Source organism: Eurosta solidaginis, chromosome 1, assembly GCF_040869045.1.
Source record: "Eurosta solidaginis isolate ZX-2024a chromosome 1, ASM4086904v1, whole genome shotgun sequence".
Taxonomy (NCBI): Eukaryota; Metazoa; Arthropoda; class Insecta; order Diptera; family Tephritidae; genus Eurosta; species Eurosta solidaginis.
In genome coordinates this window covers 75,624,405-75,643,138 of record NC_090319.1, presented here as the reverse complement: position 1 = coordinate 75,643,138, position 18,734 = coordinate 75,624,405, and the positions used below count along the sequence as shown (strand labels likewise).

The 18,734-nt window shown below is 38.6% G+C and overlaps 1 protein-coding gene across 10 annotated transcripts in view; it reads right to left on the bottom strand.

Annotated features, from left to right (window-relative positions):
- Positions 1–18,734, bottom strand: part of unc79 (UNC-79 domain-containing protein) — a 90,356-nt gene that overhangs the window by 27,199 nt on the left and 44,423 nt on the right. For 9 of the 10 annotated variants that reach the window (XR_010947874.1, XM_067758302.1, XM_067758308.1 and 6 more), the window contains 6 exons: positions 11,753–11,861; positions 7,403–7,620; positions 5,287–5,435; positions 4,482–5,215; positions 4,334–4,411; positions 20–287 (listed from right to left, as the gene is read on the bottom strand). Coding sequence is in view for 9 of the 10 variants with exons in the window: in XM_067758302.1 (XP_067614403.1) it covers positions 20–287; positions 4,334–4,411; positions 4,482–5,215; positions 5,287–5,435; positions 7,403–7,620; positions 11,753–11,861 (1,556 nt within the window). In the remaining variant the exon portion in view is untranslated. Of the gene's footprint in view, positions 1–19; positions 288–3,535; positions 4,412–4,481; positions 5,216–5,286; positions 5,436–7,402; positions 7,621–11,752; positions 11,862–18,734 lie in introns of all 10 variants that reach the window. The other variant, XM_067758300.1, reaches the window with a different exon arrangement.

Genomic DNA, 18,734 nt, shown 5'->3' with positions numbered 1-18,734 from the left:
AAATTAGTATTAGAATTACCGTAAATTGTCTGGTGGTGTATGAAAGGTTTTATCGATTTGATTATGTCCCAAAAGCAAGAATAAATGCTTCAGTACTATATTTTGTGTCTTGGAGATTGGTTTGTCTTCGGATGGGTAAGCTTGATCGGTGCGCGACATGAACTGCATTAGCAGAAAAACAAGTAGATGTATTGTTTCACGATCGGACTCCTCTAGTTCGGTTATACGGCTTAATAATCCGATAAGGTTGTCATCATTGATTCCGCCTAGCGAATGTATATGTCCGTCTGTGTGAGATCGTTGAAATGTCATAATTTGAATTAAAGTTTCAAACCTTATTAGCCCTTTTTATTTTAATATACATATTTACAACACTTTTTTGTAATCCAGCTAACATCTACATATTTATGCTATAGTAACTAGAGTCTAGTTAAGCACTAAAATATATATGCAAATAAATACATATTCACTCATATCACAACAATGTCGATGGTAGACGTAAAAGTTGATATTTGCCTATTAAAATTTAATTTCGCTTGAACCTTGCCATGGTTCCGGTTCCGGTTCAGGTCATAGCAAAAGTTATGGTTTTGATATTGGTTCTAGTTTAGGTTTTGGTCGCAGTAGGTACAGGTTGACTGATTGTCAATATCGATCATAAACTAAATTATGAGTTGTTGGTGTAGTAGCGAAAAAGATACCCCCGAGTGTTTGATGTAGTGCTTTCAATATTGACAGTCTCTGTTATAACACCTCATGCCACCTCTCCTGTCGTAAGGCCCATAGGTTCGTTAGAACCTTATCTGCCAAAGAAGCTACTTATGTTATGCGCTTAAAAATACTTTTAGTTCCACCAACGATCAGATTGAGTTGAACTTAGTTTAAAATTGCTATTATGGGCGTCTAACATATCAAAACTTAGTTTTAGTTTCTGATTCCTATTTTAACTCTGGTTTCGGCTCCACCCCTTCTAGAGATTCGGTCTTGGTCTTGGTTGAAGTTTTGGTTTCAGTATCGGTTCTAGAAGATTGAAGTAGACAGTGGTGGCCGTTTAATATATCAAAATTTATTTCGAGTTGCTATTTATATCCATTATAAGGGGCAGTTTCGATTCCATCAAGGTTCCTGTTTTTTTCTGGTCGTAGTTCTAGCTTCGTGGCGGACTGTTCAATAAATAAAGAAATTTCCTTTCCTTTTCTTTTTGTACTTTAGTCTGTGGTGTGCTTCCGGTTTGGTGTTGGTCCTACTTCATTTCTAGTTTCGGCTCAAATTCCTGCGATGGTTTCAACTTTGTTTCTAATTTCGGTTGCAGTTTGTTTCGTTTCTAGTTACGTTTCAGTAGGTCACAATTTCCTTTTAAGTTTCTGTACCAGTTTAAGTTATAGTTTCGTTTCTAGTTTCTTTTCTGGTATCGGCTCCAGTTTCGTATCTAGTTTCTGTTCCGGTTTGCTTTCTAGCTTCCTTTATACTTTCGGTTCCCGATTCGTTTCTCAGTTCAGTTTCGTTTCCAGCTTAGTTTTTAGTTTTGCTTATAGTTAGGCTTTCAGTTTCGTTTACAGTTTTGGCTCCAGTTTCGAATCTATTTTTGGTTTTCGTTACAGTTTCGTTTCAATTTTTGGTTTCAGACACGTTTTCAAGTTTTGCTATCAGTTTTGTTCCAGTTTCGTTTTAAGTTTTGTTTTCAGTTGCGCTTACAGTTTTTGCTTCGGTTTCGTTTCAAGCTTTGGTTCCTGATTCGTTTCTAATTTTGGTTTCTAGTTTCGGTTCCAGTTACATTTCTAGTTTTGTTTTACCGTTTGGCTCCACTTTCAAATCTAGTTTCAGTTTGAGTTTGGTTTCAAGTTTTGGTTTCCGTTTCGTTTCTAATTTTGAATTCTGTTTTGTTCATAGTTTCAGTTCCAGTTCTAGTTACACTTTATCTAGTTTTAGTTCCTGTTTTATTTCTAGTTTTGTTACCACATTCGTTTCTATGTATAAGTCTGAAATCAAAAATATGTCCATCTCTGACTTAGGCCGACAATCAACGATCGTTATAACAATGATTGTTAAAATATTAATTATTGTTTCTGAAAGGAATACTGTTAAGCTTAAATAAATACATACCAGCATAGAAGTTTACATCGACTTGGCTTTTAAGGGCAGAGGGGAAATTAATGTACATACATTTATTTAATCATGCAATTATAAAACTTGTCCACACTGAAATCATAATTGAATTTAATAAAATTTTTATTTGATTCTATTCTCTAATATACAAAAAATATTGTCTGCGTAGAGAATTGAGAAACGACTATCTAAAAAACATAAAATTTGTGTCACACATAAGGATAGGACTACAAAAGGCTGATGCCCGCCGGTAATGAGGCGGCTGACCACTTGAACAATGTGAACTCTAATAAGACATTCCTCTGTACCAAGTTTTAGCACTTCCTCCTTCGGCAATGCAATTGGATGCTGGGATGCATTTAAGGGAAAAGCCCTTGATGCCATGAATCTCAGAAGGTCTGGCTAGTTGTCTGCTCTCATTGATCAGAGGGAAGTGAAGACAACTTGTGGAATTGATGACAGGCCACTTCACATAAATACATGACAAACGCAGCAAAACTATTTCTCTGAACCGGGGTTTGCTTCAACACAATCCCGTAGCAAAAGTGTATGGAGCAGTACCGATGCAAAGATCTGCTATGAGGATGACAATTTCTGGGAGAGACGCAACAAATTAAATGGGGTTGCACTGAAATTATATCCCTTGGTCGAGAAAAGTCCCTAGTTGTTCTTGTACATAGACCGGCTGCCGTGGAACAGGGATTGCCCGGTGTACCCTGTTTTTATAGACAAATACCCGGAGCTCGCAGTTGAGAAAAGCGACCTCCCCAGGGAGACGCGGGTAACCTAGCTAAACTTCCATCTGGATACTGTAATAGGTTAAACTCTTACTTATCCAGATCCAACCCTGACATACCCAAAGTATGTACTGCTTGTAACGTGTCCCCAAATGACATATTTCAATAGCAATATGTAATTTAAGCCTCTAACACCCGTATCTCTCTGGCCCAACCTGACCTTCTTGTTATGAGGAGGATGAGATTACTGAGCATTTTCAGGTATGGGGCGTTTCGAATAGGTCTGTTAGTAGACGAACACCTGAGCTCTTTAAAACGCAGGAATCTAGTTTTATGTTCGCCAATCGAAAGAGCAGCTCGACCGGAAATAGACCACGTGAGAAGATGCTCAGTAGGCAGCTACAAGTGGACTCTATATAAAACCTATAGGTGAAGAAGAAACTTCAATGGGAACTACTACTAAGAAGCTTTCAAAATCGCTAGAAGCTTACTAATATAAAAACAACACTGAACACTTAAAAAGCAAACACCGTAAGGAATTGAATCTTTGCTAAATAAAACCCCAAAAGAAATAAAGAAAATCTGTACGACTTAAAAATAAGAACCAATTAGATATGAAAATACAGTCAAATCACTGAACACATAATCTTTAAGGGACGTATCGGATGTGTGGGCCATGCACTACAACCTACCTTGATATGCCGATGTAGGTGCATTACCGCTGCCACTACCACCAACACCACCACCACCACCTGCACCCGTAACGCCATCAGTACCACCACCAATATCACACGTGCAATGCAGCAGCGGATGAGCAGAAGCTGTAGGACTAGGACTTGGTACCGTTGCAGCAGACGAAGGTGGCAATAGATTGGGTGCAGAAGGATGTTTCTGGAAGTGTGAATGATAGGAAGAGGATGGAGTGTGATGCGGTTGGTGTGGCGGTAATGACGATTTTTGTGCTGACAATATTTGTTTGCTTGTATGCGGTCGCGGCGGCTCAGCTTCACGCAGCGTAGGCATTGGACCATGAGCTGTAAGTGTTTGACTACTTGGTGTAGGTGCTACACAATGCACTAAATACTGATGACTTTGACTATGAGATGCGGAGGATGCTAGCGTTGGGTTTGTTGTATTAACTACTGAATGTGGTTGTGATGTTGGTGGTGGGAGTGCACTTGAACTACTACTTGTGAAATGTGAAAAATGAGCAGCAAAAGTGTTAGTGGATGTGGATGGTGTATTGGAAGAGAAGAAGAAATGGCTGTGGGATGGTTTAGAAGTGTGAACGGTGGCCGGATTGTGTATAGGACAGGATTGAGCAGAAGTAGCTAAAGCAGTTGAATGATGTTTTGTTGAGTGTGTTGGGAAAGCATATGGATGTGAGTGTGTGTGCATGGCGCGTATATGTTGTGAGGATGGATTACTAGTGGTTGCATAACTATGACTAGTAACATTGGCATGATTGCCGCTAGAGCCTAGAAACTGACCCAAACCGAAACGTGATGTCTTCCGTTTAAGTATTGGTGCTGATATTTGACGACTGTAGATCTTTTCCTTTTCGGGAACTGCAAAGAATGCCTTTAATATTCGCTATTGTACATAAGTATCAATCAGGCAACTTTCTGATAAACTTACCAAATTTGGAGTCCTGTCTTGGTATCATACTTGCAGGCGCAGACATTGTACGCTTGTACGGCCATTTTGTGCCAAATGAAGCACTTAAAGTTTTAGCCGTGCTGCCGCTAGTATCCGACTGACTTAATGCCTCACGCGCTTTTAAAATTTTCGTTGATAGAGCTTCACTGCCGTTCTCAGAGTTTCTCAAATCACGCAAATACGAAATATCACCACATTTTTCCAAATTAATTTGCGCCTCTACAAACAGCGTGTCGAAGCGATTCAAAAAGAATTCCCATGTAAGAATTCGACGATCCGAGAGGGAATTATGTAGCTGATAGACAGATTGTAAGACAACAGGACGATCAACGATGAATAAATCAAATTGTGATTCCAAGCAGAAGAGGAGCGACCGAATTGCTGTATCATGTATGGTGCCAATATAGAGCGTCGCCCGCTGCGCCACATACACATTGATGTCGTCCATGCTGGCGATTAGATGACAAAATGCCGTAGCGAGCGCCGTCTGTAATCCGACTTCGGTGCGTAATGGTGTTGAGTCCATGAAACGTGTAATTACGGTAACTCGCTCGACTGCTGTGAATCGTACACGCCAATCGGTGTCGTGAAACGCTTCCTGTACCACGCGCCAAAACACATCCGAGCCCAATGGTAGCGTTATGCAATGTAAGAGCAGTGGGACACCAGTCTGGCAGATGTGCGAATGCTCGGCGTTAGAAAGCTCCCAGAGGCTGGAAGAGATAAAGGTACAGTTTAGAGGAAGCTAGTGGAAAAGTACCTGGCGAAGATATTGCATACTCACTTCTTAATCAGCAAGTTTTCCTGACACCATATAAAAAAGCCGCGGTGCTCGCGTGCTGCCTTAGCTAGAGCATCGCCATGTAGTGCCATCACATTAAGACATTGGAGGACGTAATATAAGATTTCGGGTTTCTTGATAGTAGGAATTTCCTAGAATTGAAAAAAAGTGTAATTATTCTTCTTATTAGATTCATTCCTAGGTAAGACTAAGACCTAGGGGCTGCAAAGCATACGATAAGTACTAAAAGAATATAAAGAAAATTATGTGCCTTTAGGTTAAGATGAATGGATGGATATCATAACTCTAAAAGAAAACACAAATAGGCCCATTCAACATGTGGAGGCTCGTCGTCAGCTTTTTGAGATGGCTTGCGTGGGAGTCTCCTACACTTCTACTCGCAGAAATGTTTATTTATCAGCAGTGAGTGCCGAGTGTGGGTACATTCGTTAAACCAGTCAATTCTTCTCGTTTATGTAGGGACGAAAGCGCCACTCAATCCTTACCTCAGCCAGACTATCAAAAACTGTGCGCCCAGGTCATATTGTCTGCAGACCTGGATATTAACATAAAAAGTAATACATCGACTGCTTTTCACTCTCACCTTCACAGGTTCTGATATACACCATCGTCGGAGCATCGGTGCAATCGACCAAACGCCACTTCAAAGCAATCAGAAGTGTCAATGAAGTTAACCCTGGAGACGTCCTTGGTAGAACACTCAAATAATATTGAGAGTAAGTTGAAAACATTTTATTCTTACTGACCTCGAGCCAGCACCCAACTACCAATTCAACAATGCCCTGGGATGAACCCGTATACTTATGAATATTCTCGCCGTAGGTGATTTAAAAAGTGCTTAGTCTTTTGTCAAGTGTCGAGATATTGCTGGCCACTTTACACTCATGTTGTACAGATTTGGCCAGAACAAGAACACTATGGATTCATTCAGTCTAGGTCCTCACGGATGGTCAGTTCATCCTCGCTAGAGCAATGAGAAAATAACTCTGCTTAGGTTTAATTGAATATCCAGAGAATTGTCCAGATGTCTGCTCCGAATGCATAATGTATTACTACAGTGGATTGGGTGCGTGGATCGGACGGTTAAACCACCATTCCACGCCGCTACCAGACATATCGTCGTCATGTAAGCGATCGCAGCCGCAGTGTTAGGCTTCTCAGTTGGGATCCACAAACATTTTTCATTTGCAAATTACAAGAACGCCGTGATGAATAAAGCTCCGGACGACATGAAGGATAGCACGTTTGGAGTTCTTTTGGACAGTCGACTAAAATACCAAATTGAATTAAGGGGTTATGTGGCGTAACCCTCTTAAGGGGTTGCCAGCGCAATATATAGCTTCTCCAACCCAATTGTCAACCTCACCTATCCGTGGCGAAGTCTGTTTCATTAACAGCCGAGGCTCTGGCGACCCCGAACTCCTGATGGATCTAGGGGGTGGGAGGGCAGTATGGCCTAGAAGGTTTCTTGTGGTCATACCAAATCGTTCCCGAGATGGTCGGACTAGCACCTTTATGGTGCTTGTTACCGGAACGTACCGGATCTGCATCCGGCAAAGGACCATCAACATCGATAACTCTCCCCAAAGCGCTTGGGGATTGTCCTTATCGCTACAACAACAACAACAGCAAGGTAACGAGTATTACCGATGGATTTCTCACGAAAAAGATGTTGGGTAGAAACTCTTAAAGGGAGTTGGTGCGACCTTTCACGGAAAGATACGGTTATGGTCTATGTAAAGAGAGAGCTGGTAGATCACACTTGTTCGTGGTAGTGAAGTGCATTACGCATATAACGTAATTTGTTGTTTGTAAGTTCCATGACGGGAACCTTAAAGACTTCATAATTTTTAACATTGCCGCATCGACTCACAAAGCACGTTAGTCATGTCATATGTTATTATACTGTTCCAAAACTCAATGACAGGGCGAGAGGTAAGCATATTTACCGACAGCCAAACAGCGCTTATGGTTCTGAATTTTCAGACTCAGTTGTCTAAGGTCTTCAGTAACTGTGAAATAATTGGAACTCCTCGGCTATTTGCTAGAACCTAACAGTTAGATCATCAAAGAGAAAGTTCATATATTTTTCTCTCACCGTCAAAAGTTGATGAATATATTGTAGAGTTTGTGGTAATTGTTCCAATGTAAATTTAAATTTTCCAACCGATGTATGCCAAAAATCTTCGCCATCTTCTTCATCCTCCTCGTCGTCGGATACGCTACCATTGTCACATGCACCACCACCAGTGCTGCCATTTCCGCCACCATTGTCTCCAATTACTGAAGTTTTGGTTACACTGACATTGGCGCTACCTGTAATTGTTAGTAAAGTAATGCGATTATTTTGGAAACATAAGTAGTATTATTAGCTCTTTTTAAATCAAAGATTCTCCGCTCGGCTCTAAGGCGAAGATGTAAAAGCAGTCAGTGCACACTTTCTAATTGAAAAAGTCCCGACGCTGCGGACTTCATAGGTTTTCAGTGAGCCAAGAAAGACAAATGGTACATTGAGCAGCGTCAATCCGCCTAGGAAGAAAGGGACACTTTCCACTGGGTCAACGCAGCAAAGCACAGTGTATGTCAATGTTATAGTGACTCGAAAATGATCTGGAGGCGGGAGGTCGAACGGTGTGAACGGTCAGCTTTTGGTTAATGAGAAATATCCCGAAAAAATCGATCAGGGAAAACGGCGGGTGAAGAAAAGTTTCTGATCCCAGGAAAATACTGGAAGGAAGGATAATTCCGAACTGGGAACCGACGTAGAAAATAAATTGCTCCAATCCTTGACATCGGATTGAACGCTCCAGTACCCGCCTATGACAAGGTGAGAATGGCAATGTCCTGACTCAAAAACAATAAAAATTGGGCAACTATAGTCTACTTAGCGAGCTATTCAAAAAAGGAAGCGAAGTATTTGTAGAGAGGATCATCTGTTAAGCAAAATATGGTCGAACGAGCGCATGTCGGCATATTGGAATAAGATTGGCGACTTTAGAGCAGGTAAATTTTCTAAAACCCAGATTTTTACTATACTACAAATACTGGAGAAGACTCATGATAAAATAATCGACTTTCAAGCAACTTTTGATAGTGCAAGTGGATCTATGAATTTCAGTTCTTTGCCTAACTTATGCTGTCGAACGGGCTAAGGGCTTAGACTATTCCCGGGGTAAGCAAATCTGTCGTAGGAGTCTATTAAAATCCACACACCTACAAGGTTCTACGTAGTCATATCAAAATGATCCCACGATGGTCGGACTAGTACCTCAATGGTGTCAATTTCCGGAACGTATTGGATCACTATCCGGTAAAGGATCATCATCATCGCTAATACTTCCCAAAACTACATGAGGAAGAATAAGACAATCAGGATTGGGAAGCACCCCGGACAATTTGGAAGAAAATGAGACTTTGTACAAGACGGCACCCTATCGTGCGATTTTTATTCTGGGGAAGATGCTGCCAGCAGCAGATCTAAACCGCGAATACTAGGTATGCTTATGTCATTGGCCTTCAAAACCGCTCCGTGAATAAAGAGGCAGAAAAGGTAGGTGTTGTGAACGAGTATAATACGTGGTACTGAGTGACCCAAGCGGTGTTCGAAAGAAAATATTTCTAGAATAAAAGCGCGAAACGAAGGGAATTTAATGATGACCGTAGCTTCGGTATAGAAAGCATTCCTATCGATACCTGTGTTTAGCAGCAAATGAAGCGGGAACTTTCCGCTGAGTCGGTAGAAGCAGGTGGAGGAAGGATTGATCTGCTATTTGGTCCCAACTGACATCAGTTATCGCAAAAAAAGCTTATATATGTATTAGGTCCCTACGCATTTCGGAATAAATGGAAAAGGAAAATGATGGATGAGCAAGCTAAGCAGTGCGCATCCCTCAATGCTTGCACCGTAGAGGTGCCAATCAGATTGGGGAGATTCAAAAGAGGCGTGGGTTGCACATTATCAACCAAGCAAAAAAGACGTGGACACAAATGCGGGGCTACAAAGTGCAGGCCTTACAACCTTGAGGAGAGGAGACTGTGGGCTCATGATGGGTGTTCTGACTGGACACTGATTTCTGGCGTCACATGCTTTACATTAGGCCTAGTGATTGACAGCAGCTGAAGGAAGTTCGATTTGGACGAGGAAACGATCGATCACATTTTGTGCTCATGCCCTATGCTCTTCAGGCTAACACTCCAGCTATTATGAGTGACACATCTATCAGATCTGAAGCTGCAAATAGCGTACGTTTTAGAACGCTTCTAGTATTTACCAAGAGAACGGAGTTATTTTATAACATAGGTCCTGGCTTCTGATAGGGTTTCTCAGTACTTAGTCGCTGAGCAAACTGCAGGTAACACTATGGACTCGTTCAGCCTATGTGAGGTCCTCCCGGACCAGCTAGTTCAACCTCACCAAACAATCGCAAAGAAGGAATAACTGGCTTTTTTATTACGAGGCGACCTTTAGTGAGCGAGTGAGTAAGTCCTTCATCTTACTGCCCTTATACACTACTCGAAATAATGTATGGTGTCTATAACAGAAAGTCAGGCCCTTGGATTATTTCGATGAAAAGTTCTTCAGAAAGGTTATGGTCGTACCTCTTACGCAAATGGCATGTATAGAAAGAAGTTCTCATCTTTAAACTTAAACGATCAGCTCACCCCTTCCTATTGGTACCCGAATGTGAAAGCAGGGAAGTGGGAACCCTCCACTGAGTTGGAATAGGTAAGTAGAAGAAGACTACGCAGGTCATTTGGTGCTCCAAATTGGCGTCAAATATTACACTGCAGGAACGAGGCCCATCTCTGTTCTACATCTCTTACATAAAATTTGTTTGTGTTTATGTACTATACGACTATGTAAATCATTGCCGTACAGAAAGAGAGTGCTCTATATGAGAATGTATTGGTTACGTATTCAAAAATTGCAGATGTGCCGGTCAATAAGGATCTTACAAAGACTGCCACCAGAATTTGTTTGACGACCAAACGTAAAACCCAATATGGGTACTAGGATTTATGTTATAGAATAACTCCGCCCTCTTGGCAAATACTAAAATTTTTCTAGGGCCTACCTTAATTGTTTCTTCTCGCACTTTCTACGACTGCTGTTACTAACAAGGCCCAATTTATAAGCATGTGACGCCAGAAGACAGTCCAGTTAGTATGCTCATCATAAGCCTTAAGTCTTCTATCTTTAGATATATCAGCAACTTTGTAAGTATGATACGTATGATTTGCACATGATCTAAAAATTTTGCAGCTGATCGCTTTTCCTGCTGGAATGATCATATGCAACTTCTGTCCCCTTTTGACTTCCTAAAGCGGATTGGGACATCTACTGTCGATTCATCGAGGGGTGCTCCCTCCTTTGCCAACTCATTTGCCTTTTCGTAAACTTCTTTTTATGACCGGTAACCTAATATAGTTTTATACTCCGGCCTGAAGGAAGTCTCTCAAATGCTTGTTTACATTCCTGGATACTTTTCAATGAAATACTGTGTGAGATTATTGCCTCAATGACCGCCTGGCTATCAATAAATATATTGACGCGACTGCACCTTAAGCTCCCGTTATGCTAATAATTTTTTTGTGGGGCTTTCCCCCAAATAAATACGTCATAGTAAAGTATGGGCTTGAAAATTGCCGTAATTCACAATGGGAAAGTGGCGGGGTAGCCTACATGTTCATCCTAGTATCCTCTTGCATGTATACATTGCGGAGGGAAACAAGAAACTATATACATATTGAGGCGAATATTAACATCACTATGATGTTAGCAAATAATCCCAATAACATAAACATCAAGCAGCCCCACTTATGTACATGTACACATTAAAGCAAGCAGCCACTCTTATTTACAAGACAACGAACAATATTCCATTCACATAACCAGCAGCTTGAAGCAGAGAGATTACTTCACATGCATATATGTAGCCGGCAGCTAAGAGCAGAAGTTGTTACTCACACATACACACGTACATGGCTAGAAGACAGGCATAAATTACAGATATACATGTATATAGCTAAATAACCAAGCATGAGATACAACCTAAGGAGGAATGGCGAACGAGGTAACCGAGAGTATAAAAGCAGTGCAAGCTGAGGAATCTGTTAATCAGTTTGATTTAAACACGTTATTAGTGAAGTATAATTTTGAAATACTAGTCCCAAAGTAGTCTAAATAAAGACCATTTTGCAATACTAAATTTTGGAGTTATTTATTCGACAGTTCAGCGATTCCAACGTTAGCAGACGGTGCATAATTATCAGGAACTCCTCAAAATTCGTTACTTTATAATGTGCTGATCTTCTACTCTTGCTGTTCAAGTATGGTTTGCACATTTATAAAGCGCCGATTGTGTATGTGTGAAGTACGATCCACTGGCAAGTAATTTGCTACCTTGATTTAAATTTATCTACAAGAATGTGAATGTTTCGAACTTACCAACATCCGCATCGGAAAGTGTTATCGAGCGGGCTATAGCTCGATCCGCTGGCAGTATCGATGCTAAGTCCAATTGTTCAGATACTGTTTCCACTGTTGCAGTCATAATCTAAATGTTTTATTATGAGGTAGAAAGTTAAAATGTATTTTATTTTAAGTTTCTGTGCTGATCAGTGAAAATACTACTTATGTACATTTACAAGAGTATTTACATATTTACATAGAGAAAGTTATGAAAACTGTCATGTTTTTTCTTTGAGGCGTTTTCAATGTAGTATGCTACAGTCTCTTTAACAAGAAATGGTACTTAAATGTAGATGAGATATCTTTTACAGTAAAACTTGAACACAGTTCAATTAAAAAAAAAAAATGAATTATAATGTGAAATATGTACATATTTATGTATCCTGAAAATATATGTAATATTTACATTAATATTGAAATATATTTTGTGCAATAGTTGAATTTCAGTGACGGTGCTGTACAATACATTTCTCCATTTGACATGCTCACATTTATTAAATAAAAAAAACTAAAAAAAATATATGTTATACAAATTTATTTACAAGTATTATTATTTTTTTTTGCATATTTAAAATTTAAATGCTTTTTTAAATGCTTTTTACAATTAGATTTTGTTTTAGTAATTCACACACATACAAAGTACTTTGAGATAGTGAAATAAATTTATTTTCAGAAAAAGAGGAAACAGAAAAAAATAAATAAATTTGAATTTAAAAGAATACATGAAAGTATTAAAATAGAAATATAACACATACATAAAAAGAATTGTATAAAAAATGGAAATTTTTTTTTTAAACTTCACTGATCATAATTTAAATAAGTAAGAAGGTCTAAGTTCGGGTGAAATCGAACATTACATTTCAAATGCGTTTACTTTGTGTTTTTAATAGTGTTGTAAGGCTGTACAATAATACACATAGGGTTCTATTCTGAACTCATTTTCCATTTTGTTCCAGTTATGGCATTAAAAATATTTTCGAAAGAGTAACAAAAAAACTTCTACTGAGGTAGAATATCGGTCAAATGTAGTTAAATACCATAGAGTTATTGCAAACTTTGTTAAGGTTAGACCTTTAGGAGAAGTAGGCGTGGCCTTTAAACGATTTTGATTATCTTCACTCAGTCTATACAATTTAGCAATTATAGTGTATCTGCCAAATGGCAATGTATCGTAGCGAATTCTGGGGAGTTCCTGGTAATTATAACGTTCGAATTCCTGAGCTGTCGAATAAATAACTCCAATATTCAGTATTGCAAAATTGTCTTTATTTAGACTACTTTGGGAGTAGCACTTCACAATCACGATTATACTTCACTAATAGCGTGTTTAAATTAAATCGATTAGTTATTCCTCAGCCTGCGCTGTTTTTATACTCTCTGTTGCCTCGTTCGCATATTTCTCCTAAGGTCTAGACTTTTCACGAACATGCCATAATTGTGATGCTAATATTCGCCAGAGTAATACCTTGGGCGGCTTTTGCTTTACGGCTTGTTTAACTTCCAGTTCCAAAATTGTTTGTTATTTATATTTTGCAGCATAAAACCAATCCAAATTTAATTAGCTTAGCGACATTCGCTTTTGAAGCAAATCTAGCTAATTCGAAATTTTCAATATCAAAAAAGTGGGCGTGGTTATGGTCCGATGTCGCTTTGGGTCCAGATAAGCCCGTATTTGGTGAAGATATCTCAATATTTGCTCAAGTTATCGTGTTAACGGGCGGACAGACGAACGGACGGACATGGTTAAATCCATTTTTTTTTTTCGATACTGGTGATTTTGACATATAGTACCCTGTGTACAAGTACAACTGGGTATTAAAATGTAGTTTACCAGCCTATATATTTTTATAATTTAATTTAGCCTTAAAACGTAAAGATGCAGTAAAATCAGCGCTAATAAGCTGACTTTGTTGGAAAAATATAAATTATACTGCCAGTGGTGTTGTATCTATTTCACACAGAGAGTTAATGAAATAATTAGTCAAGCTTTCGACATTAAAGCAGTTACAGAACACAATATTTCCTACAAAAAAAAAAAAAAGAATAATGGAGTCAAAAACCTAGTCAGCTTTGCTAAAGCAGCAATAAAGGCAATAATCTCCCATAGCACAGCATCTGAAAGTGTGTTAGAGTGTAAGCAATCCCTGGAAAGAATCGGGACGGGGAAAAGCATACATCTATATTGAGTCCCAGGGCATATGGGAATGAAAAAGCGCATTAACTAGCGGATGAAGGAGAGAGTGGCACATAATCGGTAAAGCGGGAAAGGCGTTGGACCAAGCGCAGCGCTGTAAAGTGTCGCAGATTATGTGTAGGTTTTACTACCTTAGATTAACAAAGTTTCTTCTATCATTAAAAATAGAGGACTGTATACTCATGAGGGGTATTCTCACTGGACATTCCCTTCTGGCGTCACATGCCTTTAAATTAGGCTCGATTAGTGAGAGTAGAGTTAGGAAGTCCGGGTTGGAGAAGGAAACGACTGCCCACGTTATTTTAAAACATAGGTCCAGGTTTTTATAGAGTTTTTCAGTTTGGTCGTTAAATAAACTTCTGGTAACACCACGGACTCATTCAATCTACGTGAGGTGCTCGTGAACCGGCTAGTTCAATTCCACCTAACTTATAACTGAGTTTTAAAAAATTAAGTCACCAATCAGACTTAGACTTCGTATTCTTTTCTTACATTTTGTAATTCGTATATTGCAATCATTGAATGGGAAATATTTTGAAAGACAATTGGATTCATTTAAGATGAGACATTATCGAGGCATAAGGTATATGATCGAAAGCCTTCTACCTATACTTGCAACAATTAGAACGAAATTCCGCAAAATGAGAGGAACCCATGCCAGGATTTATCTCCACAAAGCAGTGCGTCCTTTGGAAGAAGCTTTAATGAAGAGATTTGATAAATATTTTTAACAAGCTTATATTAGCTTCACTTGTATGTGTGTTTGTTTGTAACTCTCTAGTCTAGACGCGCAAAGGGGAGTTAGACCCATCTAGCGGCAATTGGCGGCAGTGGTTAAATAACTCGCTACAAAACGAGTTGTGCTTAATAGCGGAGACACGGACCTCTACTAGGGTGCTATCAACATCAAATATATAAGTGGATTAAAACTACTGAAACTAAATATTTAAAAGCGTATTTTTTTGTTTTTTTTTTAACTATATTTCTTATTAATTTTTAAGAAGTTATTGATGATATTGTTGCCTCAGCGCAATGTTCTGAAGTTAAACTCAAATGAATTCGATCACTTAATCCATCATTTACAAACGAACATCATACCAAGATCAACGAGCTGGGGTAAAAAAAGCATTGTGCTCAACGAATTCGATTTCAACGAAACGGAACGAGAAGACAAACATGAGGAAAACAGAATTTCTTTACTTTTCTTTTATTGGCACTGTCGGTTCTGTTGTATGTAATTATAACTAAAATTTTTGGTTAATATTTTTATTTATTTTTATTATTATTAATTTATAGCTTATATGGTCGATAAGTCCCCATCTTGCACCGCTATTCTACCACTAAAAGAGCGTGCATTAAATATTGTCACGGATATTAGCATCACTAAGCTATACCATCACTAAGGCGATGGTAAGCGATGTTTACGTCAATAATCAAATCATGTATACACATATATAAGGCAGCCGAGAGATGTCACACACAGATGCATTTACTTATACGCCTATGTGTGTGCGAGAGACTGTAAACTACAAACTCACATACATCTGAGAGACGCTGAAAAGTAGAAAATTGTAAACAAGAAGAAACTATACGAGAACTATAAACACTCGAAATAGTTGGTAAGTTCTGGAAATAGAAGAGCCTAGATGTATGCAGCGTAAACTATAAAAGCAGCACAAGCGAGTAAAATGTAATTCAGTTTGAGTTGAGCTATCAATCAGTTTGATTAAGCACGCGATCTGGCGGCCAATTGTAGAGTTTCATTTGAGTTATCAATCAGTTTGGTTATTAAGCCAGCGAGTAGCAAAGTAAAAGTGTTATTGTGAAGTACTTTAATAAAGGCCATTTTTCCATTATTCAATATTGGAGTTATTTATTCAACAGTTTAGTGATTCGAACTTAGCAGAGGATTGCAAATAAGAGGATTTGCAGCAAATTCGTTACAATATAATGCACCTCTACCTTCTTCAGCCGCCGTGGAGAGACTATTTTTGTTTTCCCTAATACTTAGTAAGCCACGTCGAGGACGTATAACAAATGGCAGCTTCGAAGAGCTATTGCTTCTAAAAATAAATAATTTCTTATAAGTTTCCTTTTATTTGCAATAATTCAGGAGATTTTGAAATAAATAGGTTTATTTTGAAGATTATATGCAATTTGTATACATTTTGTTGCAAATAGTTTCGGGAATTTACTGAAAAAAGTGAATTCAGTACCTGATTTCTCTAAATGCCTCACTAGTCACGACTCCAAAAAACTCCAGACTTCATTTTTCTAGTAAAAAAGCTAGTCATTGATTGCATTCGAAATTTGAAGTCACTGACTTCGACTTCAACTGAATTTCATTCGCATAGATTGCATTCTTTTACAACACTGTCCACTACCCATGTCGTGAATAAGGTGGCTGTAGACTCAGCCGGTAGTGGCAAATTAACTTTGTACAGTTCGAGTTGTTTCAGCTACCCATAACTCTGGTGAAGTAGTCGCTATTCTTCGTGTTAAATTTTTAGTGTATATTTGATTGTTTGACCATCGTGAGTGCCACATGTCACAGAATGCGTTGAGGTGATCGCTCTCATAAAATTCATTGTCTCTAACGTCTTTAATTTAAACTTAAACCGTATCGAATCTTCGGTTCGAGATCTCCACAATTCATACTTTATATTAGTGTAAAGGCAGAGATGCCTTTAACCACTCAGCCATATGAATGACCCGCTGCTCGCTTTGCAATTGGCCCCTAAGTATTGCCTTTTTTGTTGCTATTCCTTCACTAAGCATTTAAGTAAATACTAATTTTATATGCTTTTTAATCCTAATTGTGTGGTACGCTCAAGAGCTTAGTAACATTAGATTTCTATAGTAGTGCTTTTATTAGCAGTACTTCCGCTGTTCACTATTATATCAATATTATTATCTGTATTTAATTAGCGAGACATGTTCATATTGCTTTATACAATTGCTTTTGTTATTGATATTAGAGAAAATTGCAAAGTTTACAAACGGCGATGGTTACTAGGAAGTATGAATGTTGGAGATTTCGAGTTCAATACTCAGCTCCCGAGAAGCTAGCTGATGAAGAAGTGAAATTCAGAAACATGTCCATGGGTTTTTATTCGCTGCACTATCTTCATATCTGCTTAAAGTTCATACAGCACATCCTTATACCTCCTTCGATACTCTCCGTCAGCATCACTCTCTTCGAGCCATACAGTCAGCGACTATGATTACGGCCCATTGTGTTTTGCTTATGCATTTATTTAGCCTGTTTGGTTGTTTTTGGGTATTTTTTTGGCATTCATTTGGTATTTAGGGCATTGCATTTGCATTTTAAATTGAAGAAGACACGAATAATCAATTTATTTTAGCTGGAAATTTGTGACGCTTGTAACTGAAAATTGCAAATATTTATAAACCGCATATGATTTTTAGTTATAAAATATAGCTTTCAAGCTAAAATGGTTAGGATTGTTGATGTCCTTATCGGCAATGCCTATAACGCTATCCTACAAGAACCCATAAACAGAGGTTCTTCAACCAATTCTTCGTCTGCTTAAAACGAATATTCTAACCGTTTAAAATAAAATGCTTACTGAGCATTCCCACATTTCATCAGAAGATCTGTAATCAAACACAATAATCAATTCTCGAACAAATTTGCTTAAATAACGTTACAGTAAAAATTATGAGGATCCCAGTTAGTGGCAACAAATAAGCAAAATTCGTAGAAAGCACATTATATTATATTTACATTTAATATATCATTATCAGTACCACCTTGCATTATTGTGGATAAGACAAGTGTGATAATTTCTACATAGACGTCAAAATTGCAAATATAACCGATCACCTGAATTTTATACTCAGCTGAGCAGACCTCACAGAGTATATTAACTAATCGAGATAGATATAAACTTCTATATATCAAAATGATCTGGGCGAAAAAGAAATTCATTTAGCCATGTCCGTCTGTCCGTCCGTCCGTATACACGACAACTTGAGTAAATTTTGAGGTATCTTGATGAAATTTGGTGTGTGGGCTCCTGGGCGCTCAGATCGCTATTTAAAATGAACGAAATCGAACTACAACCACTCCCACCAGAATAACCACTTCTTCTTTTGATTTCTTAACTGACATTGTTTCACAGTCTCGAATTTATATCGTTTAATAGTGACGTGTCTACCAAAGCGCGAATGCGTCGACTCTTTCTTTGATGACAGAAAGCACTTCGTCTTGTATTCCTTTACCGCAAGACTGACTTTTTTTCGTCTTTATCGAATTTTGAGAAGGCAGAACTCACAGCATAAAGGCCAATATTTAATGCAGATACCTTGTAATATTTTTTAAATTCTAATTCCTCGAAATTGTTACGATAATCTATGGGTACACATGTTAATTTATTACCAAAAAATACCGGCCGCCGTGGTGTGATGGTAGCATGCTCCGCCTACCACGCCGTATGCCCTGGGTTCACACCCCGGGCAAATCAACATCAAAATTTTAGAAATAACGTTTTTCAATTAGAAGAAAATTTTTCTAAGCGGGGTCGCCCCTCGGCAGTGTTTGGCACGCGCTCCGGGTGTATTTCTGCCATGAAAATTTCTCAGTGAAAACTCATCTGCCTTGCAGATGCCGTTCGAAGTCGACATAAAACATGTAGGTCCCGTCCGGCCGATTTGTAGGGAAAATCAAGAGGAGCACGACGCAAATTGGAAGAGAAGCTTGGCCTTAGATCTCTTCGGAGGTTATCGCGCCTTACATTTATT